This window comes from Cyprinodon tularosa, unplaced genomic scaffold (assembly GCF_016077235.1).
Source record: "Cyprinodon tularosa strain WSP-4 unplaced genomic scaffold, ASM1607723v1 ctg1061, whole genome shotgun sequence".
NCBI classification, from domain to species: Eukaryota; Metazoa; Chordata; class Actinopteri; order Cyprinodontiformes; family Cyprinodontidae; genus Cyprinodon; species Cyprinodon tularosa.
The window spans coordinates 179731-203276 of NW_024037851.1; the positions used below are offsets into that span (position 1 = coordinate 179731).

General features: G+C 39.8%; 1 protein-coding gene across 1 annotated transcript; it reads left to right on the forward strand.

The window, feature by feature from the left end:
* Positions 1–2889: 2889 nt before the first annotated feature.
* On the forward strand, positions 2890–19350 carry LOC119785158. Its single transcript, XM_038287607.1, has 3 exons — positions 2890–3130; positions 3684–4159; positions 19123–19350. Exons 1-3 carry the CDS (start codon positions 2956–2958, stop codon positions 19348–19350), a joined length of 879 nt encoding a protein of 292 aa, XP_038143535.1. The 5' UTR covers positions 2890–2955.
* The last annotated feature ends 4196 nt before the right edge of the window (positions 19351–23546 follow it).

A 23546-nucleotide genomic window follows, 5' to 3' on the forward strand; every position in this document is an offset into this window, starting at 1 on the left:
GAAGCAATAACTACTAGACAAACTAGTAAACAATCTGCTGTTATTAGAACCAAATTAAAGGTACTATGTAGTGTTTTACACATCAAGACATGGCTATGAGTTTGCATTCAATGGACATCTCTAGGGAAAACAAAACCCTACAAAGGGCATCTTATTTCTTTAGGGTCTCCCTTAGAGAAAACTTCTTCAGACCTCAAACAGTAGATTCAAGTAACAAATGAAACTGTTTACAAAAGAAGGTGAAAAAAATAAAGAAGCTAATTAAGTGATACATATATATATATGTCTCACCATATAATTTAATTTCTACCTACCGTATTTTCACGACTATAAGGCGCACATAAACGTCTTTTTTTCCCCTCAAAATGTGCGGTGCGCCCTTTGGTGTGGTGCGCCCTATGTGTGTTGTAACTGCGGACTTTTGAGACCACCTCATTGAGGAGATGATGAAAGAGTGGCTGAATGTAAGGAGACCAGGTGGTTTATTTCCACTCATCACTATTGCTGTTATTCTGTGACTCCGTGTGTGCCCATCTCACAGCTGATGTGAAAAACATGGTAAAACAAATTAACACTGTGGTTGCTGTTATTCAACTGCTCAACATCGGTGTGAACCGGACGCAGCAGGCGCAGCAGAAGCAGCGAGTTTACATGCAAAGTCAATGTCTGCGTATAGACGCAGCAAAAGGTCCCGCAGCGCATTTTGAGCAGCAGGCGCAGCGCGTCGGGAGCGTTTATGTGACGCGCCGCCAACGCACTGCTGCAGCTCGAGATGGAAAAATTGAAGTTTTGCTGCTGGAAGCGCCGCATCAACCAATCAGAGAAGCTGATCTGGGAGCTGACAGCGAGACAGATACAGCGCTCTGATGACATATGATATTAAGGCAAATGAAAAGGGCGGGATAGATGAGGAGATGATGAAAGCGTGGCTGAGGCAGGTGTATGTGAGATGACCAGGTGGTTTTTTTTCTTTTTTTTTTGTTTCTTCCACGCATCTCCATCGCTGTTAATCTGTGACTCCATGCGTGCCCATCTCACAGCCGATGTGAAAAACATGGTGAAACAAATTTACGCTGTGCTTGCTGTTATCCGGGAGGTCTGACAAAGGAACTTCAACCGCTCAACATCGGTATGAAGCGGCCGTTCAAAGTAATGCTGCGAGCGGCGTGGGAGTGATGGATGACAGACGGAGACCACAGTTTCACGAAAAGTGGAAGGCAGCGCCGGGCAAGTTACGCCACAGTTTGCAGATGGATTGTTGATGCTTGGACTAACGTGTCTGCTGGCTCTGTTGTTCAAGCTTTCGCAAAAGCCGGCATTATTTCTGAGGAGCCGCCCGGCACGGAAAGTGACTCTGACAGCGAAGAAGGGGAAATTGGCATGTCTGATTTAGCGCAGCTGTTTAATTCAGAAACAGAGGATGATGACTTTGATGGGTTCGATTAATACTTTGTAATAAATACTTGAATAAAGCACAATCATACTCAGTTTTGCTCCCGCTCTATTTTTCTACCTGAAAACTTAATTAAACAGCAGCCTCTGGGCAGGTGTTTTTTCATCTAAATAATCTAAATCTTGCAGCTATATTTGCTGTAATCAGTGGGAATAAAGTAGTTTTACTATGTTTTTAAGTGAGAAAGTCCACCTGAAAACTTCATAATTGCAGTCAGTTCATCCAGATTATCATCGTGCCTACAGTATACTATTTCTGTCGGAGCCGCTCAGACCCCGACATACCAGCGGTGCGCCGACAGTAGAAATCCCTTCAACAGCAGCCTCTAGGCTGGGTAGCCTCCGGGTTCACCGCGGTGGCTGGCAGGTGTTTTTCATCTAAATAATTTAAACTGCAGGCACCAGGATACCGGTAATAAAAGCGAACATATTCCGTCGGCTGGTTTCAGGATTTTAAGTTAATTTAGGAGTGATCACAGCGCTTTGTCATCTGCAATGTGTCTGTCTCACGGCCAGCTCCCAGGTTTGATTAATACTTTGTAATAAATACATGAATAAAGCACAGTCATACTCAGTTTTGCTCCCGCTGTATTTTTAAATACGCAGTAGAGGTATTTAAAGGTAGTAGAGGACATGTACCAGTATATAAAAAAACGCGCCCTATAGTCCGGTGCGCCTTATGTGTGTGTTAAATACAGAAATGGCACACAAAACTGAGACTGCGCCTTTTAGTACGGCGTGCCTTATGGTTGTGAAAATACAGTACATATTTATTCATTGTATTTTTGGGGGCAATTAATTGAATGCTTATTTATTTATTTATTGTGCATTTATTTATTTATTTTATATACGGTAGAGCTGTTCCTGCATAAATAAAAAATCTTATCTGTGCAAAGCCTAAAAACAGATTTATGTAATTATCCTGTCAGGTAAACTAGGGTAATCAAATTACAATATCGAAGTTTCAGTAATGCTCTCTAATTAGAGTATCTTAGTGGCACATATGGGAGAATTATCCTGCCATAATGCAAGAGCACATCATTTCAATTTGAGAAAATAATTTCATCTTCTTGCACTCAAAACCTATAATGCTCACACTTAAAACATGCGCTCTCTCTCAAATATATTCTCTTCTCTCTCAAATCTTTGTTTCTTCTCTCAGATTTAATGCTTCTTGCACATATATTTTCTCCTCTCGCTTGCCTCCTTCTCTTCGCGCACAAACCGCGCTCTGCTCGAGTCTCAGATACGCTCGCAAATCCGTAGGCTCTGCTTTTTTTGCTCTCTCTCAGATTGCAGTCGGTCTTTGACAGTGTGCGTCACTTCCGCAAAAGCGCAATGCATTTAGGGTAGTTAGCGCCATTTCTGTGGTGAAGAGACAGCAGCAACTAACAACAGAAAACTAACAGAGAGTAGAGGTGTTCTAGTTGCTTCCGTTGGAAATAATGGGACACTGGTGCTGCGTCAAAGGATGCAACAGTAATTCTAGACAGAAAACAGCAGATGGGGCCTTACGGTTTTTCGTATTCCCCACTTGGAAAAAAAAAATACGGACCGCAGACAGAGGACTTAACAAAGAGGCGTCGGGCTGCATGGGTCGCTGCTGTAAGAAGGAAAGACATCACGTTTCATAAAATATCTCCTCATGCTCGTGTTTGCTCTCGGCATTTTCAAAAAGGTAAGTCCTTATAAATATACACTAATAGAAATCAACACGCTGAAATGGTTTGCTTATAAAGTTGCAGGAGTTCATGTAAACCTACTGAAACATGCTGTGGAAGAGAAGCGGAAAGTGATGTTTGTTTTGTTTATTTCTTTTTTAGACCGCTAAAATTGAATAAATAATGCATTCTCTGTATATAATCATTTACACAATCTGCAATACAATTTTTTTTTAAATGAATAAATATATGTAAATACACTGTACATATAAAAACACTGTACATACCCACTCGTCAGCCAACTCACTGTATTTATTTATCCTGTGCAATCTACTTAAGTATATTATAATCCTTTGTTCGTCTGTAAGCTTTTCAGTTTATTTATTTACCTCTGGCCTTACTAGTCCGATGTACTTGTGCTGTTTCGGTATAGCAAATTTCCCCACTGTGGGACACATAAGGTTATCTTAATTTATTACACATCTAATCTAATGGGCTCTGTTATTTAGGTGCTTTATATAGTGTTTTGAATAGATGTGTAAAACACTCAACCTTTCATCTACTTTGCAGGTCAACCCGCATATGAGATGATGGAGACTGACCCAGACTGGGCTCCATCCCTGCATCTGGGCCACACTGACATCAAACCAACAGACACAGACCGCTCTTTAAGACGTGGTTATCGGGAACAGCTGAAAAAGAATGCCCTGCAAGCAACTGAAACGGGGCTCCATCGGGCTGATGAAATCCTTGAGCAACAGGATGAAGTAACACATGAGGCGACAGAGAACCCTAACCAGCAACAGACTGACACGCAGAAGGCTGCTGAAAACGTTGGCCGGCCAAACACCAAGGATGACACAGAAGGTGGTCGTCAGGAAGGACAGACAGAATGTAACCTGTGTGTGCTCAGGTGTGCAGAGATGAACCATCTTTTGGAAGAAAACAGAGAGCTGCGGCGTGAACTTGATGAGCTGCGGATCTCTGATTGCTTCTTTGGAGACACTAATGAAAAAGTCCAGTACTATACGGGTCTACCAAACTTGGTGACCTTTATGGCTTTGTTTAATTTTATGCTGCCTCTCATGTCTGCTCAAAATAAAATTCTCAGTCCATTTCAAATGCTTCTGTTAACCTTCATGCGTCTGAGATTGGATCTGCCCTCACAACACCTTGCTTATCTCTTCTGTGTTTCACCAAAGACAGTGTACAGAACATTCAATGAAATGGTGTCATTTTTATATGCAAATCTAAAGCGTGCAATTGTGTGGCCAGATAGAGACACCTTGCACAAAATTATGCCTCATCCGTTTGTGGAGGCCTTTGGACATAGAGTCACAGTGATTAGTGACTGTTTTGAAATTTTCACAGAGAAACCAGCTAATAAATGAATGCCAGATCAAGTACTGTTTCAACTTTCTTCTTCTTTTTTTATTCTTCTTTTCACACAAATAGAATTTTGCTTTTTTTAAAGTTACTTTTGAAAAATAACAGCAAAACAAATATAAGTTTCACCATCACTTCAAATATTAACAATGTTTCTGAAGTTGTAAAAATGTGTGTACAATAAAGAGTGGAGTTTGAAATTTGAAACAAGCGTTGTTATTATCTTTTCAATCAAGCAGAGAATTTATGAAAATGCAATACAAAATCTCAAATACATAAATAATGCAGAACAGTGCAAAGCTTCAAATGTTTTACTTTGTCTTCCTCCCTCGTATATAGCAGATTGCTCTTTAGATTAAATTAGACGATTTTCATTTTCCCTGGACTTGTTTTCACTGTGGTCTTCCGTAGAGATATGACCTAACAGGTGATATCTGTGAAGAAGACTGCAGATCCCAGTGAAAACAGGCCTGGGTAAAGTGAACAGCAAATACAGTGTGCAACTTATCAATGTGCAAAAATTCTGACAAGTTTTTCCGTTCAGTCTGATGAGCAGCACAAACTACTCTAATAACTGCAGCGATCTGTGCAACTGCCCACAACATCTGCCTTGTCACTGTAATAATAATATATAATATCGTTCCCTAGCAGCTTTAGAAAGTTTGTGTGGGTAGGGTATCCGTTCAGTTTTCTTGTTCTTTTCCATTTAACTGATAATCCTCGCTGCTGGCTTGCAGCGCTCTCCTCTTGTTTTCTGCTGTTTTGTTTTTCTTCCGCTCACCACAAAAATGGCGCTAGGGGGCGTGTCAGTCACGTGGCTGACAAAGACCGGTTGGATCGTCGCCTAGCAACCTTTCCAGCCAATAGAACGACAGCCTTGGAAAGGGTGCGCTTGTTTAACCCTACTAAGTGTGCCTGTGCTACTACGCCACTTATAAGAGCATCAGCTGAAACTGCTATTGACAGTAGTTTTGTGGCTGATTGTTGTTTCAAAATAGAAAACCTGGTTTCATTTCTTAGTTATGTCCTGGATTTTGTAGCGTTTTTGGACGCTACGTCGCTATTTGATCAAAGCAATAACGTCACTACAGGAAAGTTACTTGATAAATAAAGCAGCGACGCTACGGCCAAGCTACTGGAACATGTAGTTAAACTAATAGCTTCGCTACATGTAGCGGCGCTACTGCCCATCACTGATACCTTCCTTCAACAACTGGTTAGTTTATAGCATAACATCTTCAATGGCATCTACCAAGCACCAGGGAATGGTTGAAAATGCAACTGTTTGACTAAATTTAAAGCATCTCATAGTTGTAATTATTGATTTGATGTTTTAACAGCTAAAAAAGACAAGTCAAATAATGTCATCATGACCTGTATTTGACTTATTTCCTTCAATGACAACTACACAATTCATGTTACCTTTCGTCTGCTAAAGTTGTAGGGAAGTCATTCAAAACATTCCGGCTTAAACATGTACATAAATGTACTTTTGATCAGACCATACTGTCACAAAAGTTAGAGAATTTCTATTTTAAAAAAATTCCTGTCTTAAAATCTTTTTTTTTTCTTTGTTATTTTATGCAGTCCAGTTAGTTATATGTCAGCTTGTACACCTAAATTCAGCCAATCATATATCAACAGCCATATGTCAATCAGATGTTTTCGGTCATAGCATCTTGATTCATATGTTGCAGCTAATATACTCAACGGTCTAAATAAGAAATAAGAATCATTATTTTCTTTACCATTGAGTTTTATCCCAGTGTTCACAGGGATTGACGTCTATGTCTTTGGCAGGCGTAGAGCTAACAGCACTGGCAGCGTTGCGAGGCCAGAGCTCAAACATGTACGGCTGTAAGCCCTCTACACCAAACCAAGTTTCTGCTGCTCTGGCGTCCTCTTTCACAACAACTTCGACCCCGCTTTCCTCCTCTAAATAAAAAATGTATGACGGAGGAGACTTATCCATGACCTCGGACACTAAACTCTCCTCCTCTTCCATGTTTCAGCTGTCCATTCCTTGACAGTGCCGTTGCTAAGTGTTACTAGGTCCTAATGTAATTTCCCATTGGGAACCTACTAGCACTATGTTGCTAACTGGGTAGCAAGATGCTCCCGAGACATCGGCCATAACCAAAAAGCTTGCGAACCTTCCACCACAACATTCCCGCCCCCTTGATAATTGACCGGTCACATTGACCACAATTACTCATGTAAAGTTGGGCACCACTCGGGGGAATTTGGAACTGCATCCGTTGGAACAGCCGCTTCCCAACTACTTTAAACATTTACTATAAAAGCAACCATAATGCCAAACATAAGGCCAAATTATCACAATTTCTAAACACAAATTTTATGAAGTTTTTAAACTTAAAATAATATTATTTAATACTATGCACTTGAAACAAGATAATAGAGTTGTTTTTCATATTTCAAATGTAAATCTTAGTTCATCTGCAAATTGTTGTATATACTCTAGGGCTGGGCGATAAAAAGCTTATCGATAAAAAAAAAATGCATATTGATCGATATCAATAATTATTGAAAAGATTTGAAACCATATTTTATGTGCAGCTCTGCCTGGACTTTTTATGATATTGCTAAATGATTTAATTTTAGTAAAGAACACAAACACAGACTTCCAATTAAATATTTATTTAACCAATTTTTTTAACCATAACAATTGTTTTAAAGAAAAATAACTTAAGAGACCTGAGTTATGATATTAAATACTGACAAAGAATAAACTAAATTGACCAGAAAAGTGACCAAAATAAATATAACAAATACATAAATAGAATACCCTATTTGGGTGGGAATAGTACACCACCAGCTTGTGGTAATTAAAAGATTGTAGGACTAGGCTACCATGTAAACTCCACTCAACAAGAACAAAAACCCAAACAAAAATCAACTCACCCTTTAGTCTAGCATTTCTATGGGGTATTTTTTCTCACCCCTATTCTTCTAGAGGTGCTGCTGGCACCTTGTTATGGTTCAGCTTAGTTTCCTGCTTTAACCTGAGTTATTACTTTGAAGTTGCTGGCCCCTCAGCATTTTTCTCTCAACTGTTAGAACTACGTGGGAAACTGCCTAGAACTGAATATATATATATATATATATATATATATATATATATATATATATATATATATATATATATATATATATATATATATATATATATATATATATATATATATATATATATAAATATTTTCCCGAAATTCCAGAAGATTCCTCGGAGGAGAGCCGCGCCGGGGCCTACACAGCTCGTTCTCCTGCGGGTGTGAGCGGCTGAGATGATAAAAAAAAAAAAAGTTGGTTGTGTTATCAGACTTTGTTTTCACCGGTTCCCTACACATTTTACAGATGACTGTGGTTTGTTTTTTGGTGGTTTGTTTTTTGTCCGACTTGCCATGACCGAAATACTGCCAAACTACAAAAACCCTGCTTTGGAACAATTTCCTCCGCCTCTCCTTGCTGCGACATCTTCATGTGCTCTGTGTTGTGGTTTGAGAGGGCGGCGCTTTGTGACGGCGTGCCTGGGTCCGCGATTGCAATTGGTTAGGAGGAAGTAGTGACTAGCATAAACCTTCCTGCTATGCTACAATGAGAACTGCGTTTTTTTATCGAACTTTTATCGACTCTCTTTTTTTTCTCTTGCGCCACACGTCTATCGATCGATATATATCTTTATTGAATTATCGCCCAGCCCTAATATACTCACTCAAATCAAGAGACGATCAACTTAAGGATATTCTAGAATCATGGGGTTTACATTAGACTATTTCTATGAACCTTGGAAAACTTCCTCATTAACTTTGAGCAAGTGAGACATATTTAAACATTTAAAGACTTATTATAGTAATTACATATAAACTAGAAGCAAGTACATTGTACAGCCTTATCGGATCCCTGCACCTGATAAGGTAGAGCACTAAGTTCATGTAAATCATGTCTCTTTCTATCTGTTTTGTGTGTTGGCCTTCAATGAGTTCTTTTTTCACATAAATGAAAAATAATCATCAGTCTTTTTTACTCTGATTCGTGAAAAGTTGAGGGGAACCCAGGAAATACATTTAGTATTAAAAAAGCCATTTAATTTCTACTCATTCTACAAAATTTCTACTAAAGTAGTTGGTTTTTACTACTTAGCTGGTTTTACCCTACTAGCTATCTGTCAGTCAATAACATTGGTCTGAGGGAAATTTTCCTATGGTGGCCCAGAGGTGTCAGTGAAAAACAAAAGCCCCAACACAAAAAAAAAGAAAACAAAAGCCATAACAGAAATAGAAGCCACAAAGACACAAGCAACTGATAAATAAAAAATAATTTATTTAGTAATAAATAAAACAAAAAAATTCTCAACATGAGTGTGGCTGTGTTCTGCAAAATATATACGTCATAGCATATCATAATAATGTTTTATTGTTAACCCCAGAAAAAAATTTAACTGGGCATGCTTCAGTGGTGCAGTGGTTAGCGTGCACAACCCATGTATGGAGACCTTAGTCCTCGATGTGGCCGACCTGGATTTAGATCTGAACTGTGGTCCTTTGCCTCATGTCTCTGGATCCTTTATTACAAACACTGTTACTTCTGTTGCAGGTTGTGTGACTTCCTTTGGGGCTTTTGTATTTCAGGTGTGAATTTTGTTTTTGTGTTGTGGCCTTAATATTTGACCTGATACCTCTGGGTCACCGTATTTCCCGGCTCCACACCTATACCAGTAAGTTGTTTTTGGGGGTTCCATACAACGGGTGAAATAAATATCTAACACGCCACCGTTTTTCTCAGTCAATATATTTTTAGAGTCCTATTGACATGAAATTTTTACCAAATGTTGGTAATAAGCCATGCAATCCACATGTACAAAGAAATAAAACCATAGATGTGCAGAAATTAAGTTATGTGTAATAATGGGAAATATCACATGGAACAAATATTAGATAAACTTTTTTCCGGACTCATGGTCCAATAAATACATACATAAAAATAAAATAAAAATAGTTAATGATAAAAACACAATACAAGTACCATTATCGATTAAATAGGATCTTTAAGACGGAATACCAGTGTCTCGACAGCTTAGACTGATATCGGATTGCACTACGTGTGGTATCAGTAAGTGACAAAATAATATCGTTTTCAGATGCATTTAACCTACAAATAAACTTATACATTAACTTTCGTAGAACAGCTTGTAGGGTATTAACTCTTGCTGTGACAAACATCTCACTTGCACTGGTCCATCTTGGACATTTCAAAAGTAACCGCATAGCATCATTATAGGCCACCCGCAGCCTTTGCAGGTTGACTTTTCTATAGGTAGTCCACAGGTGAGCAGTGTACAGAGAGGTACAATATGCTTTATGCTTTAAACAGTTCCACTTTGACTTTATCAGTACATGAACCGAATTTACGTGCAAGGGTATTAGCTTGAGCATACAACAATCTACATTGTCTGCAAATATCATCATCGTCTGACAGGTTTTCTGTGAGGATGTGCCCAAGATACTTGGTTTTGTTTGTAACACCCAGCACAGTATTTGACAGCAAAAAATCTGGAAACTCAGTAGATTTATCTTCCTTACTCCTACAAATCATGATCACACTTTTAGATATTGAATTGGTAAAGAAAGGGAGAATTATCAGAATAGTTGTCCAAAAGCCAAAGACCCCTTGTGGGGAGCTGCAGAAAGACTTGGAATTAGCAGGTACAAGTAATACAGCCATGGCCTGTATGTACGCTCACCATGCAAAACTCCATTGCTGAAGAAAAAGCATGTTAAAGTTCATTTAAAATTTGCTATTGAGTATTGACTAAATTTCAGTAAGTGTTCAATATTTTTTTCCCTGTATCTTGTCACTTTATTACAAATAATTTTATTTCTGGACATTCGTGGCTTGATTTCTTTGTATATATGCATTGGATACATTGTTACCGACATCTGGTGAAAATGTCATGTCAATAGCACCTCTAGAAATACACAATACAAAAAAATTAAAGGAACACTTGTAATCAGAGTATAGCATCAAGTTAATTAAACTTCTGGGATATTGATTTGGTCAGGTAAGTTGCAGAGGGAGTTGTTAATCAGTTTCAGCTGCTTTGGTGTTAATAAAATTAACAAAAGGTGCACTAGAGGGGCAACAACGAGACGACCATCAAAACAGGAATTAAAGGTGGAGGCCACAGACAATTTTTTCCCTCTTCATCTTTTCTGACTCTTTTTCATCAGTTTTGCATTTGGCTAGGGTCACTGTCACTACTGTTACCATGAGGCGCTACTTGGACCCTACAGTTGCACAGGCAGTCCAAATCCTCCAGGATGGCACATCAATACGTGCCTTTGCCAGAAGGTTTGCAGTGTCTCCCAGCACAATCTCAAGAGCATGGAGGAGATTCCAGTTGACAGGCAGTTACTCCAGGAGAGCTGGACAGGGCCCTAGAAGGTCTACAACCCATCTGCAGGACTGGTATCTGCTCCTTTGTGCTAGGAGGAGCAGGAGGACTGCCAGAGCCCTACAAAATGTCCTCAAGCAGGCCACTGGTGTGAATTTCTCTGACCAAACAATCAAAAACAGACTTCACGAGGGTGACCTGAGGGCCCAACGTCCTCTAGTAGGCCCTGTGCTCACTGACGGGCACTGTGGAGCTCGATCGGCATTTGCCACAGAACACCGGCATTGGCAAGTCCGCCATTGGCACTCTGTGCTTTTCACAGATGAGAGCAGGTTCACCCTGAGCACATGTGACAGACAGGAAAGGGTCTGGAGAAGCTGTGGAGAATGCTATGCTGCTGGTAACATCGTTCAGCATGACCGGTTTGGTGGTGGCTCAGTGATGGTCTGGGGAGGCATATCCATTGAGGGACGCACAGACCTCTACAGGCTAGAAAACGGCACCCTGACTGCCATTAGGTATTGGGATGAAATTCTTGCACCCATTGTTCCATCCTGAGCTCCTCTTGGTGCACAACAATGCCCGGCCTCATGTGGTGAGAGTATGCATGCAGTTCCTGGAGGATGAAGGAACTGATACCATTGATTGCCCCCTACGCTCGCCTCACCTAAATCCAATAGAACACCTCTGGGCATGTTTCTATCCAAGCATGCATACACGAACGTGGGGGCCATACAAATTACTGAATACAATTTTGTGTTGCTGCCTGAAATTTCAGCAAAATAGACTTGCCTGCCACATATTTTTTTTCACTGTATATTTTGGGGTGTCTTTGAATTTAGCCCTCTGTAGGTTGATAATTGTCATTTCCATCAAATGATGTGGCATCCTTTTGTTCCTAACAAATCACCCAGTCCATATCAGTATAAATAAACGGCATGATTTCCCCCTCCCCATTGAGATCTGATGTGTTTTTTGAGCAGTATTTATATTTACTGAGAAAAATTATGTGTTAAATACTTATTTCACCTGCTGTATAGGTACAGTCAGTTTCAGTTCACCCCACTTTAAGCCGAGATTTAAAAGTAATTAATTAGACTAGACAAGTTTTTGTTTACTAAAATGTATTGAGTTAGTGTAACATATTCTACAGACCAACAGCTTACAAACCTTAGAAAAGAACAGTTTAACTGTAATAAGGAAGTACTTGTGCAAAATCTAACAAGAAGATACCATCAGCTGACTTTTTTGCCAAGGGTGTGGCTGGCGTTGCAACACCATTTGTGAAGTTTCTGTTGGATTTAATGTTGCTGGGTAGGAAGTTATAGTATGGGAAAAATGTAAAAGGAAATGCTTTGCATGAGGAAATAATCATTATACTGAAAGCATCTTGCCGTTGCTTCTAATTCCAACAGGATAAAATTGCAATTCTGGCTTATTTATATCATAGTGTCTTTGTGTTAATAGTTGGGTTCAAAGAAACAGCAGCTAATAAATTTTAAATGCTTTGCACATGAAAACATTTAAAAACATAAAACTAAAAACTCTAAAGTGTAGTAGGTAAAATATTTTGAGCTTGTGAAGTGAATTATTTAAAGTTAAATAAAAAAGAAGAGCTGCCACTTAATAAAAGGTTATCTCGGATAATGTGGTTTTGGGTTAATCAAGCTTAAATTTTCAAGTAAACAAATTTTGAGTTAACTTATATGGTTATATCTTATTTGGAATGGGATCTTGGCCTTCACTTAGCCCAACAATATTACATTTCTTTCATTCTAAAGCACCCTCTGATCCACAGCATAATTCATAGTAACCTGGCCAGATCCTGCTGCAACGAAAATAAAAAAAAAACAGATTATATGTGCTTTACAGTTGGCTTAATGTTCATTTCCTGGAACAATTTAATTGCTTATATGCAAAACATGCCATCTGGTTTGAAATAATTAGTTGTGACTCACCCATCTAAATAAGATCACTTCACAGCTCACGGTGTTTGTCTGCATTCTGACAAACGTTACCCTCGCCCTCATGCAATTATTTGAGAAGAAAGATTTCCTCCTTCCTTCCATTAGGGTTAAACTTGAGCAGTGTAATTTTAAAGGTGTGTCATTTTCTAGCATGCCTTTACAGACACGTCAAATTCTTCTTGCTGTCAGTGACTTGAGTAATGAATGCATTAGGGATGGGAAGATTTATGAAAACCGTCAGAATCGCTCGGTTCGACTGTCTCGGTTCGGTTCGCGTGTGTTTTGTTTGGTTCATGCGCTGCTCCTTTTTCTCATAGAGGAAGAGATTACACTCCAGAGCAGAAGGTGGCAGTGCTGCGACCAAAGTCAACCGCCAGTAGTAAACAAGAAGAAGAAGAAGCGAAGCAGCTTAGCCGGGTGTAGCAGGGGAAAAAAATCAGTTGTTGTGGAGAATTGTGTCGGACTGGCGAGTGGGAAATACTGGAGTTGGAAGACGCGCCAGCAGCACTTTATAGGTCTGCTGTATGGGAGCGCTTTGCATTTAGAGTAACCTACGATGACAGCGGAAAGAAAGTTGTGGATAAAAGTGCAACAGTGTGCAAGCATTGTGCAACACGTTTTGTTTATGCTAACAGCAACATGTCACGCTAACCCCGAAATCCCTCATACTGCGTCAGCAACCCCCGCTGCGCTCCAGACCGGCTGCTCAAAGCAAAGCCTACAGCCCCCACTGTGGCTTCGTCTGCTCCCCTCTGAGTCCCTTGGAGATGGTAGAGAGCATGCGCCAGATGATTAAATTCAAAGCAGCAAAACATACGGAAATGATCCAGGGTTTCTGTGAATCATTTAAAATAATTACAATCCATTATTTTTGGGGGGATTTTTTCATTAATTTGATACATTTTTATGGGATTTCGGTGTAACAATCAACATGTATCGAATCGAACCGAAAACCGTGACCAGAAACCGTGAATCGAACCGAACCGTGGATTTTGTGAACCGTTCCACCCCTAGAAGGCATCAATGCCTGGTTTCATTCCTGAGACTCTCTCACTGACAGGGCAGTACACATGGCCTGAGGTCAGGAGTCGGTCACTTCTAGTCGGTCACTTCTAGGTGGGTTCAGCGGCATGTCATACCATAAAATGTTTTTAATTCCATTATTTAAATCTGGCCATTTTCAGAGTCTTAAGAAGCAAAAGCAACATTACTTCAACATTACTACCTTTGAATAGTCTAGATTTTGAATTTCTGATCTTCTGTCAACCCTGCTAGACATTTCGATTCAATTCAGTTTATTTATATAGCACTAATTCTAAACACATGTCATCTCAAGGGACTTTACAGAGACAATTCAACCAGATCAGAGAGAGTTGTTATAAGCTTTTGAAAGTTGCTGTAGTACTTAACCAGTATTTTGACCAAAATGAGCAATTTGTATTGGTTTGCTCTTTTACCAATATAGATTGAGTAAATACACTGCCAAATTAGATTGGTTGGTCTAACCAAAAGATTGATTGAACACCTGACTTCCAACCAGATTAATACTAAAAACTTTGGAAAAGCAATTTTTTTAAAATAAAAATGACTAACATCCTTCATTTTGCTCATCATTGTCCGGTTTGCACAAACACTGTATGCTTGAGCTTATGTCACTACAATGACAGAAAAATTTTACTTTAAAAGATTGTTCTCTTCTAAGACATTTTATGCTAAAAAAAACAAAAACAAAAGATTTTATTGTACACACCAGTCATGAACAATAAAGGATCTTAAAAAAAACAAACACGAAAAACCATTGTAAAAAAATCAGTTTATATTGCTAATTGTAGTTATGCTCTCCACCAGTAGGTGGTGACATGTTCACATTAAGCTTGATGAACTGTGGGGATCATTAAAGCAATTTGCCCAAACAGTTTCATTCCTCACGAGGCTTCATGTCACCATCACTACATGCCTGAGGTACAAATCTCTGTAACAGGGATAGATTAATCACATCTAAAATGGAGGAAGAGGGTGGGTTATTTAAGGGAATACTTCCTTAAATAACCTGGCTGGAACTCTAACATTTAAGTTGAAGGCTTAGACGAAGATAATAGTTTTGCCAACTCTCAAAGTTCAGCTGGATTAAAGCAGTCTAAAACTGGTTCGGATTTTATGGCTACCTCAGATGCTGCCTCAAATTGTAGACCTAAATGACTCATAGTTAGAGGGGTTTTAATGATCTTATTTTTAATAGAGTTAATCCTATTTATAAACAATCCCATAAAATCCTTACTGCTAAGAGCAGGTGGGATGGATGGTTTGACAGAGCTATGGCTCTGGGTGAGTTTGGCAAATGTATTTCAAATATATATAGGACTATTCTTATTCTCCTCTATTAATTAGGAGAAATATACTGTTTCATGAAGGATCATTCTATACAGCAGTAAACTATTTTTTCCAGACTCGGTAGGATTCCCATTTGCATGTATAGCACCATTTTCTCTGCAGTTTCCTTGCATTTTGCTTCTGAGTTTGAACCTCTGCATTAAACCAGGGAGCCAGGTTTCTATTTTCAAAGTTTTTCTTTTTCAAAGGGGCTATGTTGTCTAAGGCAGTAGGCAGAGAACTAGCAACCCCATTAACAAAATCATCAACCTGTGAATGTCACGTCTCAGAACAGTACAGTATTTAAGGCAAGACAAACAATGGAATTATTCAAAAGGGATTTATTTACTGGATCTGCGGATCTGCAGTAGCAGCGACTAGGGCGTCTAAGGCAGGAATCTCTACAGTAGAGAAACACAGGTAAGTACCCACCATAATTTGACAGCGGATGATTACGAACGCGTGTTACCAAACTGGTTTTACAGTTCACTCCGTGCCCGAGGTTGATTCCGGCCTGTTGGCTGACAAGACGCAGTAGACGCTACGAACTGGCAGGAGGTCAGATCCATACAGACAAAGGAAGGCAGGATAATCCAGGTCAAAGTCAGGAGGCAGATCAAGATTCAGTCCACAAGAAGAATCCAGCAGGTGTCTGAAGACAAGTCATCCTAACAGTTCAGAACAGAGACAGGCATGCTCAGATGTCTACAACTAACATGGTTCAGGATCGGTTAATCAGAACACAATCAGTTACTGTCTAGAAAACACTCACCCCAAAGGCTTAAAAATAATCTGACACTTATGAATGGGAGAAAGCAGTTTAGGTTGAAGCTGGAAAAGGTGGATATGATTGGCGGTAATGAGAAACTGGGCAGAGCAAGGCAGAAGAATGAAAAAGCAATCAGGCAGTCATCAGCGCTAATCATAACAGTGAAAGGGAATAAACTAAACTTTTGCCCTCTGCAGCACTGTACAGAGGAATGAGAAAGAGAAACAGATTCTTTAGAATTTACAACTGCATTATCTGATAATGATCTGCTAAAGTGAAACCTTCATTTGTGGGAGGAGAACATTGTCAAAGTAATTCTGAAAGTTATTAAAAAGTGGTCACAGAGGAAAGGGTTGTGTGGAAATATTGTTATTTCTTCACATTAAATGCCGTAAATCAGCAAAAGTCTAAATTATGAAGATAAAAATGTGTGGGACTTATCCTATTTTGATCAAAGCCAATAGCTTTCAAGATAGTATTAAAGGCTGCATTTCAGCTATCACCTTCAATGTAAGTATGGATTTCAGAAATTATAACTTCTATACTTGATTTTTATGTCGTCTTTGTTCTGATATGGAAAAAATATGCCATTTCAACACCATGTTTCAAGTAGTTTTATTAGTCATTTCAACACGTTAACATGAAATGAAAATAGTTTTTTGGGTTTCAGAGCAGCCCTGTGTCAAAGTGTGAAATTGTTAAAAATACACTATATTGCCAAAAGTATTTGCTCACCCATCCAAATTATTGGAATCAGGTGTTCCAATCACTTCCATGGCCACAGGTGTATAAATTCAAGCACCTAGGCATGCAGACTGTTTTTACAAACATTTGTGAAAGAATGGGTCGCTCTCAGGAGCTCAGTGAATTCCAGCGTGGAACTGTGATAGGATGCCACCTGTGCAACAAATCCAGTCGTGAAATTTCCTCGCTCCTAAATATTCCACAGTCAACTGTCAGCTGTATTATAAGAAAATGGAAGTGTTTGGGAACGACAGCAACTCAGCCACGAAGTGGTAGGCCACGTAAACTGACGGAGCGGGGTCAGCGGATGCTGAAGCGCATAGTGCGAAGAGGTCGCCAACTTTCTGCAGAGTCAATCACTACAGACCTCCAAACTTCATGTGGCCTTCAGATTAGCTCAAGAACAGTGCGCAGAGAGCTTCATGGAATGGGTTTCCATGGTCGAGCAGCTGCATCCAAGCCATACATCACCAAGTGCAATGCAAAGCGTCGGATGCGGTGGTGTAAAGCACGCCGCCACTGGACTCTAGAGCAGTGGAGACGCGTTCTCTGGAGTGACGAATCGCGCTTCTCCATCTGGCAATCTGATGGACGGGTCTGGGTTTGGCGGTTGCCAGGAGAACGGTACTTGTCTGACTGCATTGTGCCAAGTGTAAAGTTTGGTGGAGGGGGGATTATGGTGTGAGGTTGTTTTTCAGGAGCTGGGCTTGGCCCCTTAGTTCCAATGAAAGGAACTCTGAATGCTTCAGCATACCAAGACATTTTGGACAATTCCATGCTCCCAACTTTGTGGGAACAGTTTGGAGCTGGCCCCTTCCTCTTCCAACATGACTGTGCACCAGTGCACAAAGCAAGGTCCATAAAGACATGGATGACAGAGTCTGGTGTGGATGAACTTGACTGGCCTGCACAGAGTCCTGACCTCAACCCGATAGAACACCTTTGGGATGAATTAGAGCGGAGACTGAGAGCCAGGCCTTCTCGTCCAACATCAGTGTGCGACCTCACAAATGCGCTTCTGGAAGAATGGTCAAAAATTCCCATAAACACACTCCTAAACCTTGTGGACAGCCTTCCCAGAAGAGTTGAAGCTGTTCTAGCTGCAAAGGGTGGACCGACGTCATATTGAACCCTATGGATTAGGAACGGGATGTCACTTAAGCTCATATGTGAGTCAAGGCAGGTGAGCAAATACTTTTGGCAATATAGTGTACCTATAAATAAGTTGAAGTATAAATATTAAATGCACAAGACCAAATATCCAAATGTATGCCAAAATATATAATAAATAAATAATAATGTAGGAGGCTTTAACAGTTCTAAATAAAAACGGTGCATTCTGAGGCTTTTAAAGAAACATTGTGGTGACTTTTGAAATAAGGGCAGGTTATCACAGAAAACTTTTTAAATAGCAAATTATTATTTTGAAAATCAGAGAGATGTTCTATTTTGTTTCTGCGCAGGAGTTTCTGTCCCATGCAATCAGCTTTTTGCCATCTTGTTGCGTTTTACGGCAGAAATATTAAACAGGTTTGCATCTAACACTGAGATAAAGGTTTTATTTTCAGTTCAAGATGTTGCTCAAATATCAAACACATGATGAATGCTGATTCAACCGCTGGAAATTGACTGACAACCGGTACATACAGAGTTAAATCAACTTTTGTTCAAGGTTCCCTTGATGCCTGAGTAGCTCACTGGGCTGAAATATTTCTTTATGAAAATGCATGTTTTTCATCTACAACTCAAACTGCTCTCCACCTACATTTGTAGCAGAGCTCCTAACCTTCTCCCAAAGCTTCTACACAAAACAATTTATCACTTTAAAAGCGAAACTGCTTTTTTAATAGTTTTTAGAATATACTTTTGACATTCACTATCCTTTATTTGTGCTTCCGTGTGTTTTAATGCTTTGTTTCAAATGTGTTAATGTTATTATGAGCGAATACTGTCATGATCTTGGTGCTGATGACTGGCTTGATTGTTCATACATTCATTCATACCTGCCCCGCTAGGCAGTTAAATGGTTAGCGGAGCTAGCCATTTACCTTCCTTACCATTTACATTAAGCCAAATGGCATAATGTAAATAGTAAGTGTCACCTGCTTCGGTCTCTGTTTCACCCTCCTGCTTTCAGTCATCAGTGCCAGATTATTCAAACCTTTGGTGAGAGTGCTCTAGCATACCTGATTGTGCTCTGATTTCCTGATCTTGACCAACTCTGCCTTTGGACCTCTTAGCCCGCCTGTTCTCATTCTGATCTGTTTCCCTGCCTTTGGACTTCTGTTGGATTCTGACTCTTGACCAAACCTGGATCTGCTTCTTGACATCGACCTGGATTTCCCTTCGGTACCTCTTCAGATCTCTGATCTTCTGGCTCGAAATCCTGTGAACCTCTTTGACACCAGCTTTGGCTTCGCCCTCTGGACTGTCCTGCCTTCCTTCATCTACTTGGATCTGATATCCTGCCAATTCTGCAGTCTTCAAGGCTTCAGCATCTGGAACTCTCTGGGCAGTATTCGCCACGTGGTGTTGGTAGCCATCCCGCTGGAATCCACCTCTTCCTTTGGGCACGGAACTGAACTTTAAGACCAGGTTAGTGACTCACGTGTACGTAATCATCCTCATCAGATTAATGTGATCTCTAACCTGAGATTTCCTTTTGCACAGGTTCCTGACTTACACATCCTGGCGTCTACGCTTTTTGAGGAATCTGTCTGTCTGCCTTGAATACTGGGTCCTCTGTTCTGAGCTGTGACAAATACTTGATAATGACCTGCCAAAGACAAATATCTGTCAATAACTGAACTGAATAATTGATGATTTTTTTCTCATCTATTTTGACAACTTAATATCTATGCATAATAAAATCTGTCATCAGTGGTGTAAAAGTCTGGAACTTGAAACAGATTTTCATGGTGATGCTAGTACTGAGAAGGAAAGTAAGGCAAGGCATAGCAAATGTATTTGTATAGTACAATTCAGTACGAAGACAATGCAAAGTGCTTTACATGATTAAATATAGTAAAATAAAACAGAATCAAAGCAAGTAGAAAAAAAAATAAAATAAAAAATGCAGAAACAAAAAAGAACATTGAAAATAGTTGGATTGAAGAAAATGAAAAAGTTGAACTAATGAGGTTTTAGTTGAACTGTTTAACTAGAACAGTCAAAGGCAATCCTAAACAAATGTGTTTTTAGTCTTAATTTAAAGGACTTCAGGCTTTCTCCATTTTTACAGTTTTCTGGAAGTTTGTTCCAGATTAGTGGAGCATAGGAACTAAATGCTGTTTAGTTCTGGTTCTAGGTATGCAGAGCAGGCTGGAGCCAGAAGACCTGAGTGGTCTGGAGGGTTGATACACTGATAGCAAGTCTGTGATGTATTTAGGTGCTAAGCCATTCAGAGATTTATAGACTAACAGAGGTATTTTAAAGTCTATTCTCTGAGATACAGGGAGCCAGTGTAAGGACTTTAGAACTGGAGTGATGTCCTCTACTTTCTTAGTCTTAGTGAGGACACGGGCAGCAGCATTATGGATTAGCTGCAGCTGTCTGATCCACTTTGTAGGCAGATCTGTGAAAACACTGTTGCAGTAATCAATTTGACTAAAAATACACACATGGATTAGTTTTTTTAGATCATGCTGAGACATTATTCCTTTAATCCTGGAAATGTTCTTCAGGTGATAGAAAGCCGACCTTGTAATTGTCCTTAAATGCTTTTGGAGGTTCAAGTCTGAATCCAGCACTACACCTAGATTTCTGGCCTGATACTTTTATTAGCTGAAGCGACTGAAGCTGTGTGCTAACTTTAGATCTCTCCTCTATTGCTCCAAAGATTATTACTTAAGTTTTGTTTTTATTCAGTTGAAGAAAATTATGGCACATCTAGGCATTGATTTCTTCTAAGCATTTTACTCAGTGCTTGAATTGGTTCATAGTCACCTGGTGACATGGTGATCTTGTCAGGATCCGGGACTTTGCCCACCAGAGGGCGCCGTGGATCCAAGCCTATAGGCCTATTAGGCTACATTCACACTGCAGCATGAAGTGACCCAAATCAGATTTTTTTGCCCATATGCGACCTGGATCTGATCTTTTCATCGCAGTCTGAACACCACAGATCCAATTTTTTCCAATCCGACCCAGGTCACTTGACTATGTGATCCTGAATCCGATAGAAATGTGATCTTTTCAAAAGTGACCTGTGTGTGAACGGCCAGGTCGGATTAATCATTAATACCCGAGAAAGGTTACTATCATGCGTCTTGTTACGTAGAAGCGGCAGGAAATAAAACAACCATTGCAGATGATGTTGCGGAGAGCAATATTTATGTTTAACCATCTTGAAAAGATTGTGTTTTTATTGTTGGAAAAGACCGCTAGCTGCACGCCACCACTAAAATCCATGTTTACTTCCGTAAACAAATAGCACGCTGGCCTGTGACGTCATTGCGTCCTCTACTGCGCATGCGGGAAACTTGCGCTGTATGACTGCAGTTCACACAGAGATCAAATAGAAGTCGCATATATATTTGGAAATAAATCGGATTTCGAAAAAAAGCAGAATTGAGCATCAAGGCCTGCTGTGTGATCATAGCCTTAGTTGTGGACTATTGTTGATCAAATGATTGTTCTGTGGATGCTTGCTTATGTGGTCACCAAATGCTCCAGTGAATAACTATATTTTGTGCTGTGATGTTTTGCTGCAGGGCATATTAATGCACTTCAAATAATGTATGACCACATAAGAAAAAACATTCATTTGAAATTATGTGAAAAAAATGGCAGTGTTATGTTTGTAACCTAGGATGAGGTAGAAGCTCAAGTAGACAATTAACTCTTAAGGGTGTTTACTCATAACTCGTTCAGCAGTACCATAACATCATTTATTTCTTTCCTCCATTTTACTTCTCCCCCTTTAAACATAAAGGCTGTGTAGAATTGGTCCCAGTATTGATACCTGTGGAACTCCAGCAGAACGAGTGAGGAAGGTGGACTGTGAATTATCTGTTTGAACTGCTTGTTTTCTGTCGCACAGCTATGATTTCATCCAGCAAAGAGCAATTTTGGAGAAATTAAAGTGGGTAAACTTAGCCAGCAGAAAATTAAGGTTGATTGTGTCAAAAGCACATTTCAAATCAAAGAACTGTCTCCTGTCTTAAACACTAGATTAACTTTGTCTATTTTGCATGATGATGGCACTATTAATCTGTTGATTAATGGACCGATTTATCATGAGGAGCAATTGGCCTAGTAAGTGCCTCTTTGTGAAGCTGAAGGAAATGGCTTCTCAGCCTAAATGTATCTTTAGCCTTTGAGGGTTTTAAAGAAACTATTATTTCTGTAACTTCTGAGATGAAGGCTTCTTTTATACTAATGATACTAATTAGTGTTGCACCGATACCAGTATCGGACGGGGCCCCGATACTGCCCTAAAATGGTGGTATCGGTATCAGCGAGTACCAAAAAATAGGGCACAGATACCATTTTGAGAGCCATAAGTTTATTCAACTATTGTCACCCACTCCTGGTAGGCAATAAAAACTTTTTATTAAAAAGTTCTACTGGATTCACTTTGTATTAGAGTTTTTCCTGCTTCACAAAGGTAGGCAGCAGCTTGACAAAGCCATGATGGCAATTATTTTACATTATTATGGTATCGGTATCGATCGATACTGCACAGCCAGGTATCGGGTATAGGTATCGGAGCCGAAAAATGGCATTGGCGCAACACTAATACTAATACTATACTATACTATACTATACTAATATACTAATACTATCATGTTTGATTTTCTCCCGACCTCACGATTCCTGATTGGGAGGTGGTCATGAGAGGCTGATAGTCAGCCTGATCGAAGATTCTCGTAGGACTGGAAAATCGCCCCACAAATAGCACAGTGTACAATGTGCTAAAGGGTAGTTTTAACACTTTTTTCTTTTTGATAAAGCTTATAATTAGAGTGGCTCAGGTTATCCTGAGCTATCTCTCTAGTTATGCTGCTATAGGCTTAGACTTCTGGAAGGCATAGGGACACCTTTTTCATCATTCTGCTTCATTCTATCTCTGTTCTCCCACTCTGCAGAACCTGTTAGTTCAATCTCTAATGTTATGTTCTCTTTGCTTTTTCTCATAGTAGCTGTGCCTCGTCTGTTCCTGTTTGGCTGTGACACCACCCTGGAGAGAAATATTGGCTGTGTTGCCACCAACACCTTTGATTATAAATATTGGAGATCTGCCTGTTTTTCAGTGTAGTCCTGTTTCTCTGACTGTGGCTGGATGTGCTCTCTTCATCCTCTGCCATGGCAGCTGGCTCGGACCTCGTCTGCCTCACTGTGTGTTTCCTGGACAGGGCCACCTTTTGCAGTTGCCTTTTGTATCTCTGCTTCTTTCTGTATGTCTGCTTTTGTCTCCTTGAACCCTAGTCGGCCTCGGCAGATGGCCGCTCACACTGAGCCTGGTTCCCCATGACGTTTATTTTTTCTCCACTGTCGCTGCAAGCATGCTTAATGTAAGAGATTGCCTTAGAGTCAATGAGCCGATGCAATCAACTGGTTTTCCTTAGATAAAAAACTTTGAATCAATTTGACTGTAAGTTCTGGTGAACTACAAAGTGCCTTGAGATGATGTGTTGTGAATTGGCACTATAAAAATTAACTAAATTGAATGTAGAAATAGTGGGTGGTATGCAGATGCCAGATCTATGGTGGATAAAACACAGACACCCCTGAGCTCACTTAAAAGCTCATTCATGTGGGATAAAGGGCCATTGTCAGTAACA

Excerpts from the sequence above, each read along its gene's own strand:
- LOC119785158 (XM_038287607.1), top strand. The coding sequence starts at position 2,956 with ATGGGGCCTTACGGTTTTTCGTATTCCCCACTTGGAAAAAAAAAATAC. Across the intron at positions 3,131-3,683 it reads CTCTCGGCATTTTCAAAAAG|GTCAACCCGCATATGAGATG; the intron begins GTAAGTCCTTAT and ends TCTACTTTGCAG. Across the intron at positions 4,160-19,122 it reads ATACGGGTCTACCAAACTTG|ATCTCTGATCTTCTGGCTCG; the intron begins GTGACCTTTATG and ends GTACCTCTTCAG.